At 36.2% G+C, this 22,320-nt stretch overlaps 2 protein-coding genes across 10 annotated transcripts in view; one reads left to right on the top strand and one right to left on the bottom strand.

The window, feature by feature from the left end:
* SCAR (wiskott-Aldrich syndrome protein family member 3 SCAR) overlaps positions 1-5,990 on the top strand; it is a 48,970-nt gene extending 42,980 nt beyond the window's left edge. For both annotated transcript variants that reach the window (XM_003704031.3, XM_012286978.2), the window contains one exon: positions 522-5,990. In XM_003704031.3, coding sequence (XP_003704079.1) covers positions 522-703 — 182 coding nt within the window. In that variant the 3' untranslated portion in view covers positions 704-5,990. The remainder of the gene's footprint in view (positions 1-521) is intronic.
* A 2,096-nt stretch (positions 5,991-8,086) lies between these two features.
* Positions 8,087-22,320, bottom strand: part of LOC100883400 (uncharacterized) — a 109,829-nt gene continuing 95,595 nt past the window's right edge. For 4 of the 8 annotated variants that reach the window (XM_076530395.1, XM_076530399.1, XM_076530396.1 and 1 more), the window contains 2 exons: positions 19,360-19,614; positions 8,087-15,942 (listed from right to left, as the gene is read on the bottom strand). In XM_076530395.1, the coding sequence (XP_076386510.1) occupies positions 14,744-15,942; positions 19,360-19,614 (1,454 nt within the window). In that variant the 3' untranslated portion in view covers positions 8,087-14,743. Of the gene's footprint in view, positions 15,943-16,533; positions 16,721-16,813; positions 17,016-19,346; positions 19,615-22,320 lie in introns of those variants that run through there. The other 4 variants (XR_013037795.1, XR_013037796.1, XM_076530400.1 and 1 more) reach the window with 4 other exon arrangements.

Genomic DNA, 22,320 nt, shown 5'->3' with positions numbered 1-22,320 from the left:
GTAATTATCCTATGATTCAATTAATTAGAATTGACTTTCCGTTGTCCCTGATGTACAGTGGGATCGAAAGGGTTCTGCTACTTTTATTCAACAGTTTTCTGTATTAATAACTTTTGTTATTATTGAAGTGTGTAAATAAAAATAGCTGTAAGTGACTGTAAAATAAAAATAAAATAGTAGGAATAAGAAGTGTGTATGAGAAGTAATGTTAGCAGATGTTGATGGAAATATAAATATAGTATAATATAATATTTTAGTTGTTGTATAATGTTATAACGTACTAACAATTCAGTACAGCAAATTAGTAGCTGTGAAAGGTACTTTGCAAGTCATCAAACTATCAAAAGCATAACTTCACAAGAAGTTCAAATTTCAAAGCATGTTATCTCGACATTTCCTCTTCAAACTTTGTACATTCCCTAAGTGGAACAAACAAAAATGTTGTGTAAACGTATGCAGACCCTTTGAAGTTTCAGAAACATTCTCTGAACTATATCCAAAATGTACCGTTTATTTTTCAGGGATTAAATTGCGTAAAGTAGAGAAGATCGAACAGAAGGAAGTGGAACGTGTGAATGCATTAAACGACGTCGCTTCTATACTTGCACGACGTGTGGCTGTCGAGTTTAGTGACAGCGATTCAGCATCGGAAAGCGAGTGCGACAGCGAAGGATGGGGCGAGCAGGAAACGAATCTCGCGTGACCCAATTCGCTTCCATCCACCGCCACTGCCTCCTAGAGAAATGGCTGACGATTCTCTTGTTTTGTTTGTTTTCAACGAAACACCACCTCTGTTACTCGTCGCACAATGTTACACGTTTTGCACGAAACTGTTCCATAGAAATGTGTTTTTAATTTTTTGGCATGTGCATTGGCATTACTAGGTAATATGAGAATTTTTTGTGTTCTCAAATTTTTAAAGTACAGTATTGTTACATTGCTCAGATTTTTGGAGTATGAAATCTCACAACAATTGCTACATTTCCAGTTGTCAACCCAAAGTTTTATATCCTGAGTTCTCGTGTACTGAATTCCTGCATCCCCAGTTCCTACATCCCTAATTCTTGCACCCACCAAACTCTTATATCCCCAACTCTTACATCCCCAAATCCCACATCCCCAATTTCTATGTCCTCAATTCCTACATCCCCAATTTCTACATCTCCACTTCTTGCATCCCCAATTTCTACATCCCCAATTTCTACGTAATCAATTCCTACATCCCCAATTTCTACATCCCCACTTTTAGCATCCTCAATTTCTACATCCCCACTTCTTGCATCCCCAATTTCTACATCCCTAATTCCTACATCTCCAACTCTTACATCCCCAATTCTCAAAACTAAAGTCTCATATACACATTTAAAATTTCTGAATGCTCAATTCCTACATCTCTCAACTCCTTAATTTTTAAATCTCCAACTTCCAAATGTTCAAAAATTTCAGTCATACCCCCTACAAGATGTCTATTCTATTAATACTAAAGTCTCCAGACAAAAATGACGCCAATGCGCATGCGTAAGAAAGAAGGGCATCGAACGTGAATACAAGCAAAGGAATCAGCGAGTTTCGTCGTTCGCTTATTTATATGTTAATATTTATGTTGATAAAGAAAGTTAATACACAAGAAATTTTTGTTAATATAGAAAGCGTGTTAAGCACGTAAACGCATTATCGTAAGTAGTACCATTAAAGATACAAATGTAATATTCTAACGACGATTATTATTTTTATTATACACCGTTTAATCGCCTTTCACAGGGTTGTTTTTCGTTTTCCCGTTAAGGAACAAAGTATATTTAATAATTTTCTTTTTGTTCTCTCCCTTTTTTGTACAAAATAAACGAAGAATTCGTATTAAGGTTTTATCACAAGCTCAATTCAGCGTTGTATTTAATTGAATAATACGATAATGATTAATGGTCCAAAGACGATTCTAAGAATCGTCAGCCAGATATATTTTTATTTATTCTTGCGATTTGATCGAGAACTGTAGGGTGACAAAGAATCTTTGAAAGTTCAACTATCTTCAGAAACCTTTTCTTTTCGAAGAACATGCGTACTTTTTTTTTAACGGAGGCACTTTGTTTTATTGTTGAAAATAACGCGACAAGAGTTTATCCGTATGTCCGATGTATTTGAGAATATTAATATTTCGAATAATATAAATGATAAAAATTGTATGATATCAAGAACATGCTTGTGTCTGACTTTGCGATGACCTTGAACGTCCTGTAAAAGTCATATTAGAATGTTTAAATAAAATAATATATTCTTTACACGGACTTCGAAGCATTTTGCGTAAAAAATTATTAAAATGTAATATAAAAAAAGTGGATAAATCTTGACATTATATAATTTTTGTCCGAAATTTTATTTCGCGTCATTCATTTGAAATACTTGTGCTCAAATAAACCGGACATGTTACATTTCTGTTTTTCGAGTCACCGATCTTTAGGTAGACTTCAACGAAGATAAAAGAGATAAAATGATAAGGTATACGGATAAGAAGAAGGTACGCACAGTTAGGCATCGATTTCCTGTCGATTGCTCGATGTCGATTGTAGAGGAAAGAATTTCCTTCTCGACACATTCCATGATAATACTAATACTAATACCCTGTAACAAAGCGAACTAATTTTCTGTTTCTTGGACTCTCGATCGTCCGCTTTACGAGGATGTAATACGTATAAGTCTTCGGATAAAAAACAAGCGAGTGCTCTGTGTATATACACGCACGCGCGTACACGTGTGAGGATGAATATCGCGTACGTAAATTTAAAGAAAAAGAAAACCAAACTGCAGAGCTAATATTTTTCTGTTCTCCTTACTTGCGTAAGCCTGTAAAAAATACCTGTACCTTAAATGTTTTTGTAATGCTCGACGAATAGCATGCGCTGCGTTCTATCACAACGACACGAGTTTTCCAAATCATTTTCTACGTTTCCAAGTGATCTTCCGTGTCGCGAACGGGCAGGATATCGTGAAGGCGTTCGGTTTCTCGGATAGGCGTTGATTACCAAAATACTCCATTACTTCTAAGGGCGATGTGTATAATTACCGAAACGAGTGAGAGGATTCATATTTTTTAGCGTTTAGAGGGAGAAACTAAGTAGCGATATAATAACTGTTGCAATGAGGATTACGGTTGCCAATGTTAAGCGTAACAGAAAATGATTGTGATTTATTTTGCATCGATGTTGGTGAAATACGATGATCACTATCGGTAAGATATGCTATACAGAAATATATACCGAGTGCTATGTAATTGGTGGTACAAGTGCGATGCTGATAGGAATAGTAATTGACAATGTGTATAATTTAACATAGTACAAAATTAATATTATTTTTAAATATAGCTGAGTTGAAGCATATACTGTCCAGAGCACGAGAGAAAAGTAGCGGGACGGGAACGGGGCTAGAGGGACGAAAAGAGCATCGCAGTGGTCGGATTGTAACGTTGCCGCCTATTGTCACACGCATTTTCGGCAACAACACGCTATTTGTCGAGGCGCACACATACACTAATCAGTCGCGTGACGCGGAGAGTGAGTCAGATATATGTAGAACAAGCGAGACAGAACGAGCGATACGTTGAGCGGCATTCCATTGTCGTAGTGTCCAAAAGTTTTACGCATCGCGTAAGAGGAAAAAGATAGAGTTTTTTAACATATAGTAGCAATATCTGTTTCTATACCTATGTAAAACCACACCATTACGGATGAACGGTGGAAGCTACGCGTGAGTCGAAAAGTGGGGATTAGGTGGTCCTAGCGGCCTACCCTCTTTGCCCCGTTCCCGTCCCGCTACTTTTCTCTCGTGCTCTGGACAGTACAATAAAAATAATAATCTATAAAGAGTGCTTTTACAAAAAATTGTTACTCTACATTTTCTATTTATATTTTGTTCCACCAATGGTTGTTCCACCAATTACACAGTACCCATGCAGGGTGACCTTACAACTTTGTTCACCTGAAATATCATTGTTATTATAAATAACAGGTGAAAATGTTGCTTATAAAAATTATAAAGAAAATCAATAATTTCTTTAAAGGTGTACCTTCTAGGTAAATTTTGTTTTCCAAATAGAATATTCAAACTTCAATAGAATAATTTTGAGTATGAAAGAACTGAAATGCATTATAGTCTACAGTCTTTAGATATAATTTAAGAAAACAATGATGGGTCGGACAAAGGTGACTCACCCTGTAAATTGCTCGTTAAGATTATTGTATAATCTTGCGTGTTGCGACAGCAGAAATGTTCAGAAAATCTGTTTCTCACCGCGTTCGTTTCTGAACATTAGCTAGGACCTGCGAATAAGAGTTGGTCCCCTGAGTTAGCGTTTCGTTTTCTTTTAAAATACTAAATGTTCGATTGATTCGAACCGCGCGAACAGAAAAAGTAATTTATATTTAATAATTTTCGCTGACCGACGACAAGCAGCGTTTTATCCTTGTATAAAAATCTACTAAGATTGTAATGGAGGCGAGACTGGATCGCTCTAATTGTAGCTATAACGGATTCATCAGCAACGACACGTGTACATTCACATGATTTTAAAGTTATAGTCAAAACGCTATTATAATGTAATGTAATATGTAAACGAACAATTGATCAGTCTCTCGTCTGTACTATGTTTATACATATACATATATAAATATATATAATATAAATATAATATAATTCGAAGTATAAACTCGTTAGATGTAAGATGACTAGACGTAGGTATTATACTTTCTAGCTACTTCGCCAACTACGACACAGTATTTATGGAGAATTTTGTAACGCGAGACGAAACGAAACAAAACAGACAATCGTTTCGTTCGTAAGCTTGAATATTGTGCAACTTTGTATGAATGTATATTATTATTATTAATATTATTATCATTATTATTATTATTTTTATTATTAATATTATTATTATTATCATCGTCGACCGTGCTTTATGCAGTGATAATCGCGGAACTCTTGTACGCATTGATGTAACTAGGTTAGGGGTGGGTTTGTGAATCAACATATAATAGGAACTTTCAGTGTTATTAATTTAATTTCTAAATTTTGTGGTTTCCAACTTGGTGAATTTTTAATGCTGCAACTCTGAAATATCTGAGTTTCTAAATACTCAAACCCTTAAATCCCCAAATTCTAAATATCCAAATCTTAATTTCTCAATTACTATAACTCCAAGCTTCTAAATTCCTAAATTTCCACATCCCCAAATTTAAAAATTTGCAAATCTTAATTTCCTAATTACTATATCCCCAAATTTCTAAACATTGAAATTCCTACATCTCCAAATTTCTAAACTTTGAAATTCCTACATCCCCAAATTCCTATATCCCCAAATTTCTACATCCCCAAATTCCTAAACTTTGAAATTTCTACATCCCTAATTTTTAAACCCCCAATTCCTAAATTTCCAAATTTCTACCTCCCCAAATTCTTAAATCCCCATTTCTCACATTTCCAAACCCTAAACTGCCCCAACCCACCTCAAAAACAAAAATCCTAGTTACACCAATAGTACCAAAAAAAAGAAACACGGTTATTCCAAAGCTTAATTAAGGAACATCTCTGCTAAAAAAAGCGAAAGGAGAGACCGGGATATCTTTTCGTGATTTCCTTTTGTTTCTACTACGAACCTCATACTCGCTCATCGGTCCTTTGAATAATTCTCAATGCAGGTGCAAAATAATTGTAAGCCGTTCGGCTGTCGGTAAACTAAAAATAATGAATTTCCAGTTACGATAATAAAGAAGGCGTTAGAACACATCCACGTATGTACTTCGAGTTCGTTGCAATAAATGAGCGATTTCATTCGTGTACGATAAAACAAGATGGAGGACGAAGAAGGAAAATATGAAAAAGACGCAAGCGTAATACCCATACGATGATTACAAATGTACGACGGTATTATTAACGATAATAAAATTTGTAGCAAATCTGTACAGAGCCAAATAAATCAAAAACTTTCATAAATCATCGAATCACCCGGTACTCTTTTGTTTTGTATTTTATTTTTATTTTTTAGATTACGATGTTGGATTATTACGCGTTGGATTACTACGCGTTGGTTAATTACGCGTTAGATTATTACGCGTTGGTTAATTACGCGTTAGATTACCATGCGTTAGATTCCTACGCGTTAGATTACCACGCGTTAGATTCCTACGCGTTAGATTACCATGCGTTAGATTCCTACGCGCTAGATTCCTACGCGTTAGATTACCACGCGTTAGATTCCTACGCGTTAGATTACCATGCGTTAGATTCCTACGCGTTAGATTACCACGCGTTGGATTACCACGCGTAGAATTATCACGCGTTGAATATCCACGCGCTGGATTACTACGCGTTGGATATCCACACGCTGGATTACTACGCGTAGAATTACCACGCGTAGAATTACCACGCGTGGAATTACTACGCATAGAATTACCACGCGTTGTATTACTACGCGTAGAATTACCACACGTTGCATTACTACGCGTAGAATTACCACACGTTGCATTACTACGCGTAGAATTACCACGCGTAGAATTACTACGCGTAGAATTACCACGCGTTGCATTACTACGCGTAGAATTACCACACGTTGCATTACTACGCCTTGGATTACCACGCGTTAGATTCCTATGCGTAGAATTACCATGCGTTGCGTTACTACGCGTTGAATATCCACGCGCTGGATTATTACGCGTTGCATATCCGCACGCTGGGTTACTACGCGTTATCGAAAGTTGTCGCTCTCGCCTCTGCGCATGCGCAATCCTCGCGCTCTGATTGCTCTACATTTTTCCTTAATAATTCAAAAACGGAGCTTCAAATCCCATTTCTGCAAAGGGAAATCTTATTCAGAATCAAGGTAGCTATCCCCCATTTCAGGGACTTACGCTACTTGTGAGACACCCTGTATAATATATATCTATTTCTGATTTTAAAGACCATATACTTCGACAGAATTATTTTAATTTATATATAGGTTTTTTTTTTTAAATACAGATTTGTTAATTATATTAGTGATGGAAACTTACCAGAGGTATAAAGTAGAGGAAGGTTGTAATAAAATTAACATTTTATTTGAAAAATTCAGACATACACAGATACGAAAACAATGATAGCACATTGGTAGCACCGATAAATAGACGTTGAAACGATATAACGTTAGGTTCAAAGTGACTACACGAGCCTAATCGCTCGTTCGATTGAGCTGTTCATTTAAAATAGAGGAGATAGATAATAATTTTGAATATTTGTCTATACGTTTCGGTATAGTTTAAAAAGAAACGATTATAGGTTCTAGTCGAAGGAGTTTAAACTCGAGAATATTTTGTTTAAAAACACTGGGTAAACAATTAATCCTTTTTAACGATACTAGTCATATATTCTTAATCGAAATGTATACATTTATAAGCAAATTTTATTGGAAAATAATGATGACAATCTCGTTCATTACACTTGTAAAGTTCACTTGACCCGTTATCCAACAAATAGTTTTTTAACAAATGTTCGATTAAAGTTTTTTTAAAGTGAAATATCGAATTTGGTAAACTAATACATACAAACGTTACTAATTTCGATTTAGAGGTATTCTAGTACTATTTAGGGAATACCTAACCGGTATTCGGGGCAGCATTCTTATGTATTCATTTTCTTTCTCTCACAAGCACTCTAATCCTTCGGGTTTGTTAAATACAAACTTCTACTGTACAAACTTAAATACATGTCTGTTTATCACAACCAAGGTTTATACAAACTTGCTACATCTTCGATACAAAAGTCGAATAAAAGTTGACGTTTTTTAAAAATTATTTCAAGAAACTTTTATCATTCTTTCTTGTAAATTAATTTTATAGAAATATTTATAGAATTAAGAATAATATAAAAATTTCACATACTTAATTTTATATTTTAACAAATAATTAGGATTGACAATAATTAATATACAATTATAATTTCGTTAATGATTATAACACAGAATGATTAGATGTTTTTATTTTGCAATGAAGCATATTTCTGAAAATATAATAATCGTAAAACTATCTAAAATGGGAAATAATAATTATAAATGAAAAGTGACAAGTTTGTTACACGTGTACTCTATATTTTATAGCGATAATTTCCAGGTGTACAGCAGATGCAACATCAAATCGTACAAAAATCGGCTTCTGCGATTCGTCTCGATTAAGGCGTAGCACGGTTACAAGAATAATATCCTTCGAGTTTTATCAAATTGCCTTGCTTGACCCTCGACAGAAGCTATCAGGGATACTACCATTGGCACTAGAAATTACTTTGTCGAAGTAACGTGGATTTCCAAGTCTTTTGATTACCATCTGATAATTTAAAGTTTATTGTTTTGTTAGGTCATTGCAAAAGTCTTGATACAATTTTTGCTTGATCATTCATTGCATAATCTTTTAAATGAAGCTCTTTACTTTCGCCATTTTATGAACCTTCAGACATGTTACATGTATTGTGTTCAATTTTAAAAATCTTCAAATAAAAAATATTTTAAAATGAATATAAAAATCAATATTTAAAAATGAATGTTTAAAATTGAACTGTAAAAATAAATGTTTAAAAATGAATGCAAAAATACATATTTAAAAATGAATGTAAAAATCAATATTTAAAAATGAATGTAAAAATACATATTTAAAAATGAATACAAAAATCAATATTTAAAAAAGAATGTAAAAATACATATTTAAAAATGAATGTAAAAATACATATTTAAAAATGAATGAAAAAATACATATTTAAAAATGAATATAAAAATCAATATTTAAAAATGAATGAAAAAATACATATTTAAAAATGAATATAAAAATCAATATTTAATAATGCAAAAATGTAACAAGATATTTGTTGAAGTTATAAGAAATGAATAAGGGTATTGAATATTAAAGAACATACAATAAAAGCATAATTTTGATATTGAATAATTTTCATCTTTTTTTTAAATCAATTTTAAATATGAACATTTAATAAGGGAGAGTTAATACAATTTTTAATTATTGAACATCATATAAAATTTAGTATATAATTAAACATGATTAAACATAATGTGTTAACATTAGTACAAATATTAACCTTTATGAAGTTCATTTTGTTTGAGGTTAGAAAACAAAATGGTGTAACTTTGTAAGTAAGAATATTGTAGGTACTTTAAGTGGGTGATAATTAAATAAAACAATTGCAAAATATAACAAAGAAATTAGTACATAAAAATTAGTATATAAAACAGTACATAATGACATGTGCAATATAAGTAAATCTCATATGTGTTATTAGTATCCATTTCATATGTGTTAGTTTCATATGTATCTTACTCTTTAAAAAGTTAAAAGAAATTTTCTACTGTATTTTTCTGTTCAGTTCCATATTAAAAATATCCCAAAAAATAATTAATAATTCTAACAATAAATTTCCAACATTCCACGAATAATATTAAAAAATGTATCAAAACCTTTGCAATCACCTAATTCAAAGAAAGATCGACACGTTCCATGCTGAGCAGATAAATTTGATTGGAACGAAAATATATTTTCTTCTATTACTGAAACCAAGAAAGAGTTACAGTACTTAAATACGTATTACAGGAGTTGAGATAGTTGTACTAATTTTATTTCTAAGTCTGTTTGCAAGCTCCTTTTGAAAAGCTTCCATAGAACGTGTTTTATGAGAGAATCGATAAATAATCGCTGGTTAAAAAATTCTGGAAATCTCTGTTCTCGGTTGATATTTACATGGTGAAAAGAAGATACTTTATTGAGCGTTGCGAGATTAAGAACTCCACCATTGGCACTATTATTGTTTCTCTTTTAACATATTATCACGGATTTCGTTTAATTCTTGACATCGTTTTTGTTGTCATTGATTTTAAAATATTTAATAATATCGACTTTAAAATATTTAATAATATCGACATTAAAATATTGAATATAATCGACATTAAAATATTGAATATAATCGGTGTTGGATATTATTCGAACGATCAGCACAGTTTAAATAATTTTAAACTTCAAATTTAACAAAAAACAAATTGCCATTTGTTCAAATAATTTTCAACACCGTTGCAAGGTAAAATTTGAAATTTAATAAAATTTAAAAAATTAACAATTTCAAAGTGAAATAAATTTAATAAGGAATGAATTCGATTGCGTTCAGCATTGAGTTAAATATTTCGTCGATTCAATTTTAGAAACATAATTCGCTGAACAGAATAGCGAACAGCGTTCTACCTTACCGAGAAATTAATCCTGTTCTATTTCAATTAATTACCGTTTATTGATCACGATTTGTATGTATTTACTTACAGACGCAAAATCGAAATTCAATTGAACATTAAAAGAGCTTCGTAACATTATTTGAAAGAAATAATATTATTTTAACAAAGTAACCAATCGAATTTTCAACGTAAAGTTTAACAAGATCTGCAAGAAATTTATTTCATGCTTGAAACAATTTCTTGTGTCATTGCAGAAATATAGCGTGGTTGTAAATGTCTTTAGATATAGTACTGTATATAAATATTTAGACTGCAATTACAGAGTTCAAAATTGTTACACATAAATTTATTTACAATTTAATTAACAGCGACTGTTTGAAATGAGTAATTCTTCCAACAAATTTACTGTCTTTATTTTATTTATCTTTATAATAACATAGAAAATGTAATTTTATTTTGCACAATATACAACCAGATGAATTTTAAATAATTAAGTCAACTAAATAAATAAAAATAAACAATTTGATGCAATTCTGCTTTATTCGAATTTAGGATTTGAATGATTTTACTATGGTACTTGCAGAAATCTGTATTTCTAACACAATTGACAATGTTATACTCTTACAATATTGACAGTTAGAAAATAAAAATTACTAAAAATTCATAGAAATACAAAATAAAAGATTACATTCCAACTTTACAAGAACGTGTACTCTCAATTAGAAGAACGCTTAACAATTAAAAGAAGTTCCCAAATGAAAATAAAATTCCCAATTTCAAATCATATGTATATCTTCAATTTTTACTCATAAAATCACGTATAAAAAATTACAATGACCACAAGAATAATTCTGTGAATTATGAAAGTAACAAATTAAATATTTGTAAGTAAGTGTGATAAACGAAGTACACATTTACAACCACGCTGTACCCCTTACTATACAATTTCCGAGCGTGTCTCCTTATCGTTAAAAGCTGAGTAGTCTTGTTCGAATGACAGTCATCATTAAATAGCCGAAAGGAACACAAGAGGACTCTAATGAAATTCCTATCGAAAGCAGTAGTCCCTCGTTGCCACGAAGTTAGTCCACGAGATGTTTGTAAAGCATCCATCGTTCCTGCTACGATCGCGATCCGTGCAGATATAGCAATCTGTTCGCAGTCCAGGAACTCGTAACTGTCTACGTTTTGGCACAATAATCGCGTCTGTGGAAACGGTAGTGATCGAATTTTGAGCTCGACGATTACTCGGTAGAAAGTCTACTTTCAGGGACACCGGCCGCTAGTCGGTTCGAAAATTTCCGATTTTCGAGGAGAACTTTGAAACCCGCAAATATGCCCGGATTTTTCGCCATTTCACGGACTCAGGCTAACTCGAGATAATAGAACGCTCGAGTCGGTCTGACCAATTAATCTTTATGTATATAATATATAGGATAAAATTCAAAAAATACAACCGTAACTACGTTAAATCGAACGAAAGGACAACAAGATATTTCCCTCGTCGTTACTTTCGAGAACGACTCGTCGAACATTCGAGCGATCCAAAGGTTTATGGTTATAGCCGGCACGACCGACATGTTCAACATATTGCCTTTATTTATTCTACAACTTCGATACTGCTTAACATCAAACATATACAGGGTGACTCACAATGGTAGAGAGTAGGTAGTTCAAGTGTAGGTCCTTGAAACGGGGGCTAGCTGACATGGTTCTGAATAATATTTCCCTTTGCAGAAATGGGGATTGAAGCTCCGTTTTTGAATTATTAACACTAGAACTACCGACATTGGATGCTCGTTTATCGAAGAATGAAAAATAAAATGAAAAGGGAAATAAATGAATACTAAAGCATCAAGTAACATATAGAACTAGTTTTTACCTCAACAAAATATGACAGACATTTCCATAAAATTATGACAATAATGTAATATAAAATGAGAAATCTGAAACCAGTCATTTTGACTGATTGGTAGTTCTAGTGTTAAGGAAAAATGTGGAGCAATTAGAGCGTGAGGATTACGCATGCGCAGACGCGAGAATGACAGCTTTCGATAACGCGTGGTTATTCAACACGTGATAATCCAACGCGTGATAATGCAACGCGTGGTAATTCTACGCGTAGTAATCCAAGGCGGAGTACCACAACGCGTAGTAATCCAGCGTGTGGATATGCAACGCGTAATAATCCAGCGCGTGGATATTGAACGCGTAGTAATGCCACGCATGGTAATTCTACGCGTGGGAATTTAACGCGTGGTAATCTAACGCGTAGTTAACCAACGCGTGGTAATCCAACGCGTAGTAATGCAACGCGTGGTAATTCTACGCGTAGTAATGCAACGCGTGGTAATCCTATACGTAGTAATCCAACGCGTAGTAATCCAACGCGTAGTAGTCCAGCGTGTGGATATGCAACGCGTAGTAATCCAACGCGTGGATATTCAACGCGTAGTAATGCAACGCGTGGTAATTCTACGCGTGGGAATCTAACTCGTGGTAATCCAACGCGTAGTAATCCAACGCGTAGTAATCGAGCGTGTGGATATGCAACGCGTAGTAATCCAGCGCGTGGATATTCAACGCGTAGTAATGCAACGCGTGGTAATTCTACGCGTGGTAATCCAACGCGTGGTAATCCAACGCGTAGTAATCCAGCGTGAGGATATGCAACGCGTAGTAATCCAACGCGTAGTAATCGAGCGTGTGGATATGCAACGCGTAGTAATCCAGCGCATGGATATTCAACGCGTAGTAATGCCACGCGTGGGAATCTAACGCGTGGTAATCCAACGCGTAGTAATCCAACGCGTAGTAATCGAGCGTGTGGATATGCAACGCGTAGTAATCGAGCGTGTGGATATGCAACGCGTAGTAATCCAGTGCGTGGATATTCAGCGCGTGAGAATACTATGCGTAGGAATCTAACGCGTAGTTAACCAACGCGTAATAATCCAACACGTGGTAATCTAACGCGTAGTTAACCAACGCGTACTAATCCAGCACATGGTAATCTAACGCGTAGCAATCAGAGTGCAAGGATTACTCCGCGTTTTTCCTTAATAATTAAAAAACGAAGCTTCAAACTCCATTTCTGCAAAGGGAAATCTTATTCAGAATCGCGTCATCTACCACCCCAAGGACCTATAATAATTGTGGGACTCCCTGTATATCTCATACGTGAAATTTAGAAATTTCTAAGTTAATGATTTTCGAGTTAAAAAAATCCCAAAAATTCAAATCCTCAGATTCCCAAATTTCTACTTTCAACTATTTCAACCCTTCTACCTGAAATCCTCAAATTTCTTAAATTTCCAATTTCCGCATCTCACCCAACAATTTCACCTCCCTAAACTTTGAAACTTGCCCATCGACGGCAATATAACGAGAGCCAATATGTATACTACGTAACCCATGGTATACAAACCAACCGTAATCGGCAATGTCACCACTCAGTCGTGCCTGCGTTAGAGCAGCGGTTACCTCGAAAGTATTTGTAAAAGTCCACTGTTATGGCCACCGATAACGAAACAATGTAAAGAATGGTAGGTAAACGTTTAATAGCGCGCTAAACTAAAATGATACACACATTCGACTGTGGCACTCACCGTGTCAACGTAGAAACACATGTAACGTCGCGAAACGACTTACAAAGATAAAAGGTCAATTCAGTGTCTAAATGCCGATAGGAACCGTTGTTCTATCACGATCGCTTGTTAACTCGTTCGACGATCGATGTAATTAATAAACATCTGACAATGAGTAACAACCAAATCGAGGAGTTTTATTTTATTTTTTTTTTTGATCTATCGAAGCGACTTTAGAAGTACCTCTAAGGTTCACGAAGAAGGCTCGCGAACGACAACTGATGTTCATCAGTTGTCGTTGACAAACGCTCGTTAAATGCCCACGGAAACCATTGCTTGCATCATGACGCTGAAAGTGAACGCCATTTTAGCTTGCATTCAGAAGCTTCGTTCCTAGTTATTGGAGTATTGTCTTTCATTACGTTGGTGGTAGCTTCCTTGATAGGCTTCGTCAGTTTCCGAATTTATGGAGTTGGGAGTTTGGGAATTTAGGAGTCTGGGATTTGGCAGTTCAAGAATTCTGAAACGATTCTCAAATTCTTAGATTGAGATCTCCAACATTTTAGAGCGAATATCGAGGTGTTCCAAACTCGCGTCTAAAGGAAGCCTACGTTGTACCTCGTTAATTGTACCACCCACCATCAACATAATGAAATCCAACATCGTCCAAGATAATCGCTACCCAACCCAAAACGCGAGCATACGCATCTAAGAACTAGAGTCCATCAGACCCCAAATCTCTTCGCAGTATTCCACCCTCCCTCGATTTGGTAAACCGTCTTCGCAAGACGGTCATACTTTCTCTCCATTTCCTTCGCAGTCCCACGCAAGGTACTCCGTCCATATCCCTACGAATCAATCTTCCTAATCGAGTAAAAAAAACCATTCAAGCGAATAAGAACTCGTCCCCGATGAACGTTCATTCCTGCTCGACGCTGATGTCGACGGTCCTGACCCTTGAGGAGTCCGTAGGAAGCAGCTGGAGGCGTTCTGGCTCCACGTCGAGCATAATGATGCACATGAAGCTTTTGCCGGACGCCTGGTCCCTGGGATAGATGGTAACCGGAGCAAACTTGTCGACGGTGCCGTCCACGTAAGCTCGGAGCTTCCTGTACACCTGCGGGAAGTGTCTCCTCAGCGACACGCCTCTGAGCTTCAGTTGCCTCTGTATGTTGGTGAAGCTGATCTCCCTGATCTTCTTGGGCGTGTTCTGCCCGTTGTTACCGGGCAGCGAGGTGAGCACCAGCATCTCCGGCGACTCCATCTCCCTGGTGATGTTGCAGGGGGAGGTGGACTGTTGCCTGCCCTGAGGGGACGCGGAGGACGAGGAGGTGTGCTGTCTGCTGGCGGAGTCCAGGTGGATCTTGGCGCACCTGGACACCAGCTGCCGCTCCCACTTGACCGCCCCGCTCGTGGGCACCTCGCTGACCACGCACACGGCCACGTAGAGCACCAGCCTGGTCTCCGGGTTGTACGACTTGCAGAGCCTGATCACCTCGGCGTACAGCTCTACGCCCATCTCGCTGGCGAGCAGGTCCGACCACCTCACGTAAGTCGGCTCGCCCAGGTCCACGAAACCGTTCGCGATGAACTTCTCCGCTGACTCCGGGCTCGAGAAGAAGCACTTGACTGCCCCGCGGCCGTGGGACGCGTACCCGCGCCGCGCCAACGCCGAGATGTGCTTCAGACTGATCGGATCCTCCTTCGCTGACGACAACACCTGCTTGCACAGGCTGCCCGCCCGTGAGTGCAGGCAGGTCTTCCGGTGACGCTGCCAGTGGGCCCTCCTGCACTCTCGCGAACAGTACAGGCAGGTGCAGTTGTGGCAACTCTTGTAGCTCTTCCGAGCCTCGGCCAGGGTCGCCGTGTTGCTGCACTTGTTGTTGCGACAGCGCACCATCTTCTCCATGGCGTTACCGCTCATCAAACCGTTCGACTCTTGGTTGTCGAACGATACTCTTCGGTGACGTAACGGACCACCCCGTGACTGCATCGCCCCCGTTTTCGAGGGTATAGCGTCGCTGCCCTCGCTCTTTCGTCGCACCAACTCGCCAACGTAGTACGAGCTGCGCTCCTCCGACGAGGCTCCTTGCACGTCCATCACGCTTCTAGCGGACTCTGCGACATTTGCCAAGTTTACCGACAGTCAGTACGCGATCGTGCCAATTGGGAATTCGTGTGGCTGGTCTCGGTTGTACCTGTTTTGTCTGACGGTCTTTTTCTCTATGAGACTATTGTGGAAATAGTCAGACACTTTCTAAACCGTTTCGAGAACGTAAACGTTTAGAACGGAGGTACAACCGAGCTTTAGAGGTGCTGATTATCGATATCTTATTGATATTTTATGATATCATGCATAGCGTTGAAATATCAGACCGGGGTAGAATGTTAAGCATAATTTTAATAAACGTGTTATGTTATAGGATATGTTATAGGATATATATAGGTTAACTTAGGAGGGAGTAGGTTGGGGTCCAGTTAAATTGGGTTCAGTTGGACAAGGTTTCAAATCTGTCGTACCCCAAATTGGACTCGTTAAAATTACGCGTTACATTCTACACTTTAACGACAACTATCGATAAAATTTCGATATCCATCGATAACAGCAGCTCTACCGAGCGTATCGAAGCATAGTGGAGCGTGAGAATGTAAGCGACATCGTGTGTATGAAAATGAAAATGATAATACCCGTGGACCTCGTGATCGCAGTGTTGTTAAGTCGATTAGATGCCTGATCGATTATCGTGAACCACACACGTACGGTATATGCATGAACGATAGATAGAGAAATAGATAGAGAGAGAGGAAACGGATGTGTCCGTTGACGATAGATCAGCCTCCCGTGGGTGCCTTTAAAGAAGCTTTCGGTCGTGCGAAAAATGGAACTGCAAACGAACTGGACAAGAAACGACAGAAACAAAGTGAAAAAGAAAGTTTTAGAGAGAAGTTGGCTGAAAAAAAAAAGAAAAACAAAAGAACAAGGTCTTACGAATTTCGCATATTTTGCGTTAGAACGATTTCGCGTCTTCGGCGGTCGTGGTGGTTAATCGTAATTAGCTCCGGCTAGGCTCCCAGATCGGCTTTATTCGGCACGTCTCTGATCTGATTAGTCTGTGGCATCGAGAGACGTCTGAATTCAGGGGAAACGAGACGCTACGTCTCCTCCCTGAACTTTAGACGCCGTTTCGTCTCTGCAAAGGTGTAAAATAACGTAAATGGAAACGATACGTGCAAGATGGTCGCGTTTTCTTCCTCGACCGACCGCATTTTTCAGCTCTTTTATAGTCGTCCGATTCGTGCTCGATTATGAGTCTCACGGATATTCGAACGCTGATTCTACGATGCGACAGTAACGATTATGGTACTGTCGCATCGTGTTTTAGGACGGTGCTAACGTTTCTGAGCTCTGTTGACGAAATAGTTTGAAGTGTCACGTAAAGAACTTGTGAAAATTTGTGCAAGAATATTTGAGCAATCAGTAATGTTGTAAAAAAATCCAGTGTGCTAAACTATAATATTATACAACATACTAAACAAAATTGATAAGAACAAAAGTCTAAATGTGTTCATTTAACTACACTTTGTCATATCTCTTTATTACAAAAAATGTGTGTGTCAGGCTTTGACAAACTTTTCCTTAAATTAAAATGATAAGATTTAAACTAGATTATCTTAGTAGTAAGTCTATTGTTTAATATGTCAGTAAAGTGAGATTATTTAAAAAAAAAATAAGTAATTGTGCTTCAAAATGATTTTTGAAATAAATTTAAGTGTCGAGGTCTATAAGTAATATACTTAAAAAAATATAAAATTAAAATATTTTTGTGAAGATTTGAAACGCGAACACCGTCTGTTAAATGATAGAGAACTGAAAGGTAGAAACGAATATATACATACAAAATAGAAAGAGAAATAGAGAAAGTTAGGGATGGTATGTGACTGAGGGGTGAGTGGCGACGAGGCGAAGAGAAACGCAAGCGGGGCTTACATATCGAAATTGACATAGGCACACAGTGTGGTTTCACTACATAAATATTAACATATCAATTCTATAATAATAGAAACTGGCTTAATTGTAAGGAATTTTACTTAAAATTGTTATTAGAATAAATATTTAACCTAACTTAATCTAAATCTGTAATTTCTGTGTAAGTACTATATAGGACTATACAGTAATATATATTTTGTATCGTTCGGGAATCTGTCGGTAAAAATTAAAATTTGATCAGCGCCATCTAGCGGAATTTTCCCAAACCTCGCTCCTGGTAGCAGGATCGCAGGAAAGCGAGGAGGTATCCGGAGTAGCAGAAGGTAGCCGGAGTAGGTTTCCCGCGCAGCCGCGCGCATGCGCGGTACCACACCCCCGCTCCAACATGGCGTCCAACATGGCGTCACAGCGTACACCAAATTAACGATATATTTATTTATTAATTATTCATTTTCTCAGTACAATTTATACACATTTATCACTGAGAAATTAACTCCAGTCCTTTCCTAACATTTTCATATTAAATTCGTTAACAGAATCTCGCACTGAAATTATTCACCTTAATAATTATTAATGACTAACTGCTTTCAAGTAATATCTCAACAAATACTATACTAGAAAATAGATAAAAATCCAGAAATTACTGTTCAGTCATAAAAGTGCATAGATAGTGCTTATAAAATGTGTAATTAATTATTCTGCATCGTTAATTTGTTTCGTAATGGCGGACGCCATATTGGATGGCCGGCGGGGTCTGGCTGTACCGCGCATGCGCGCCGCTGCGCGGGAAACCTCTTGTTACTCCGGATACCTCCTCGCTTTCCTGCGATCCTGCTACCAGGAGCAAGGTTTGGGCAAATTCCGCTAGATGGCGCTGATCAAATTTTTAATTTTTACCGACATATTCTTCCTGAACGATGCATAGTACTTATATAGAAATTGCAGATCTAATACTTCAACTTCAAAACTTTCAAATTGACAAGTTTCCAAGTTCTTCATTTTTTTTATTCTTGTTTTTCATTCACAAATTAAATAAATCATAAATTTAGAAATTTAAAATTCAATTAATTTTATAATTGAACAATTTCATTATGTGAATGTTTTAAACTGTATACATCTACAGACATAGTTATATCAAATCTTCTAACTTTAAATAAAAAGAGACTATAAATCTTGAATTGTTAATTAAAAAGTGAAAGTCAAAGTCATCAAATCTGTCAAAGTCATCTATAACCTTGATTATCCATCACTGACCTAATGTACAGACTTGCTCAATACTCCTTTACTGAAACAAAACTTTATCCACGTCTCTATCTTTTATCATCAGTACCGATCTTTCAGTACCGATCTTGTGCTATCAAAAATCAAAATTTACATAAAAAGTTTGGCGAAAACCACACTGTGTTCGTGCACACGACACGAATACGCACATACACCCGTATGGATACATACAAATTTGTCGGAGGGATGTAGATTGGTTTGATTGAGCTCTCTCGAGTCCCTCGAGAGGATCTGCCTCAGAACGAAAACTTACATAGTCCTCCTACCTTGGAGGTCTTGGCGTAGGTCGCTGCAGCTCTTCCCGGCTTTCGCATTAGCCTGGCCGACGTTAGTTCGATGGCGCATGGTGGCGGACGTGCCGGTTACGACGGGACCTGGCCCAGGACTCGGGGTACGCGACGCGGATGGCAGCCCAAGGAGGGAGTCAAGGACGTCCTCCAAGGTGGTGGAACCGGGACTCGGTTTGTTCCGCAGAAGAGCTGCCGTCGCCATCGCCTCGTCCGTATCGCTCTGGCCCGATCCTAATCGGTTTCATGCAGGGGTCAAGAAAGAGACAGAGACGTCCGGTGTCGTCTTGTCACAGACAAGACATCGTCCTCTTCAACCGTCTCCAGTGTCCGTCATATCATACATTGTCCGTTTCGTCTTTCACCCTTTTGTTATCACGATTAGTACTATCGTCTTGTTAGTTACACAAAATTAATTATGCTGACAAAGTTTTATACACGTTTTGTTAAATGGGGAACAGTACTAACCGTGATAGGTGGGGCTGGTCTTCGGGGTCTTTGAAATCGTCCTACAGTGTTCGGTGGTCGTGTTTGGTGTTTGCTTTTGGTATACTCTTAACCCTTTAAGTGCCATATGTGACATATGTAGAGACTATGGACATCTTTGCAGTAAAGTAAATTTGAATCGGTTGTTAATGTGCAGAGATGAACTTGCTAACAATATAGGAGTATAGCTATATGAAGATATAGCAGTCACTTAATTCTCTAGTAGGAGTTAGTGCTCTTATAGAATTCTCAAGACACGACTCAATTCACTTCATAGGTAGACAATAAATGAATATCTGCAAGTTTATCTTGCACTAATAATGCATAACAAATTAAGTGATGATTGACAAATTAATTTTGTCAGGACTTTATATTTCAAATGCAGGAATCTTCATCTTCTGACAAGATCCACTTACACAGTTATGAAAGTAGAGAATTATCGAGTTGTTACTCTATCACCCTGTGGTGGTACCACTTCTCTAAACCTTATTTCTCCTTTTCCTTAACCCTATTAAATTTGTATATTTTTTATATAATATTATGTATGAATCTTCATCTTCAAGATCCACCTATACAATCATGAAAGCAGAGAATTATTGAGTTGTTACTGTATCACCCTGTGGTGGTACCACTTCTCTAAACCTTATTTATCCTTTCCCTTAACCCTATTAAATTTGTATATTTTTTATATAATATTATGCATGAATCTTCATCTTCAAGATCCATCTATGCAATCATGAAAGTAAAGAATTATTGTGTCGTTACTGTATCACTCTGTGATGGTACCACTTCTCTAAACCTTATTTATCCTTTTCCTTAACCCTATTAAATTTGTATATTTTTTATATAATATTATGCATGAATCTTCATCTTCAAGATCCATCTATACAATCATGAAAGTAGATAATTATTGAGTCGTCACTGTACTACCTTGTGGTGCTACCACTTCTCTAAACTACTTCTCTAAACTTCTATTTACCCATTTCCTTAACCCTATTAAATTTGTATATTTCCCATAAAATATTATCTATAAATCTCCATCTTCTCCCATCATTATTTACTAAAATAACTCCAACAAGCATTAATGTCTGACTAAACTCTTTAAACATCTCGAAATTTAAAGAGAGTTGACAACACGAAGTAACAATTATTTAATGAAGTATTCAAACAGTTTGTATACTCTTGTAATAATATTAACTTTGCTGGATTGTGACTAGGTCAAATATTTAAAGTTTGTCTTTTCACTTTTAAGATTGGATTTCATCTACTTTAAACTCCACCATTCCGGACTGCTGTTTTAAAGCACCGGTGCTGAAAGTGCTGAGCATTTTACTCAAGGTTCATTTTACGACGACCTGTGACTTTCTGAGCTATTAAAGTAGATTTCATTTAGTGATCGCTTTCTATTAGTTTATTTCATTTGACTTTTATGTGTTTGATTGGATTTTTCTGAATTAGTATTTCCTTTGTAACGTTTCATCTCTGCACATTGATGTAACTCTTAATTTGTTTGTTCATCCAATATGTAATGGTTATATTTCTGCAGATACTTTGCTGTGTGAACTCAATTGATTTGGTTGATTTTGTTTAATTTTGCGAGTTTGAATAATTATTCGAAATTTCTTATTCTCAAAAATTAAGCAGAAGAGTCACAGTAGAATAAAGCTACTTTATTTAGTCAGAACGACTCTTCATTTTCTAAAAGTCAGAAAACTATGAAAAACCAAATATGTACATATCAAGGTAGAACTGATTAATTTTAATTTCGTAATATGCATTCTGTAAGATGACAATGCAATTTGCAATTTACGTAGAAAACACAGCAGATTTAAAAGTTTCATATAACAGTAGTTTATAAACAATTACGCAAGTATATATTTATTTACTATTCATTTTTTATCGTGGAAGAATTAAAAGAATTATCGAAGGCACGTACCTCTTGACAATTTAAATGAAAAGTTTATTTAAAAAATTTTTGGTTATTCTTTTTAACACATTGACTATTACAGTGCTTAACAATCATTATATAACAGTAATCATTATAATTTCAATCAATTTTTAAGTTTCAATATTTTACAATAATTTATATTTTAATTTCTTTAAATTCATTTCAGTGTTCTTTAATTTTAATTGAACATAGACCTTGTAAAAATTACTGTAATATTAATATCATTTAACATTTTCTTTTCTTTTTATGTATTCACATGGTGTCAATACTGAGTGTACAAATTTTATATTTTTAATTACAAAAATTATTAAAAATTTTTATAAACATGTACATCCATTAGGATATAAAATATTGCATGCTATTTTAGTTTCCTATATTCATTCATTTTTTAAATTTGAAGTTAGTCATTGTAGTATTAAAAACATGACACTGATCACACTCAGCAGTCAATGTGTTAATCAATTTGTTAATCAATTACTCTATACACTAACTAAACAATTATGTAC

Source organism: Megachile rotundata, chromosome 4 (genome assembly GCF_050947335.1).
Source record: "Megachile rotundata isolate GNS110a chromosome 4, iyMegRotu1, whole genome shotgun sequence".
Lineage (NCBI taxonomy): Eukaryota > Metazoa > Arthropoda > Insecta > Hymenoptera > Megachilidae > Megachile > Megachile rotundata.
The sequence above is the reverse complement of the archived record's forward strand: the minus strand, read 5'-3'. Positions and strand labels throughout refer to the sequence as shown.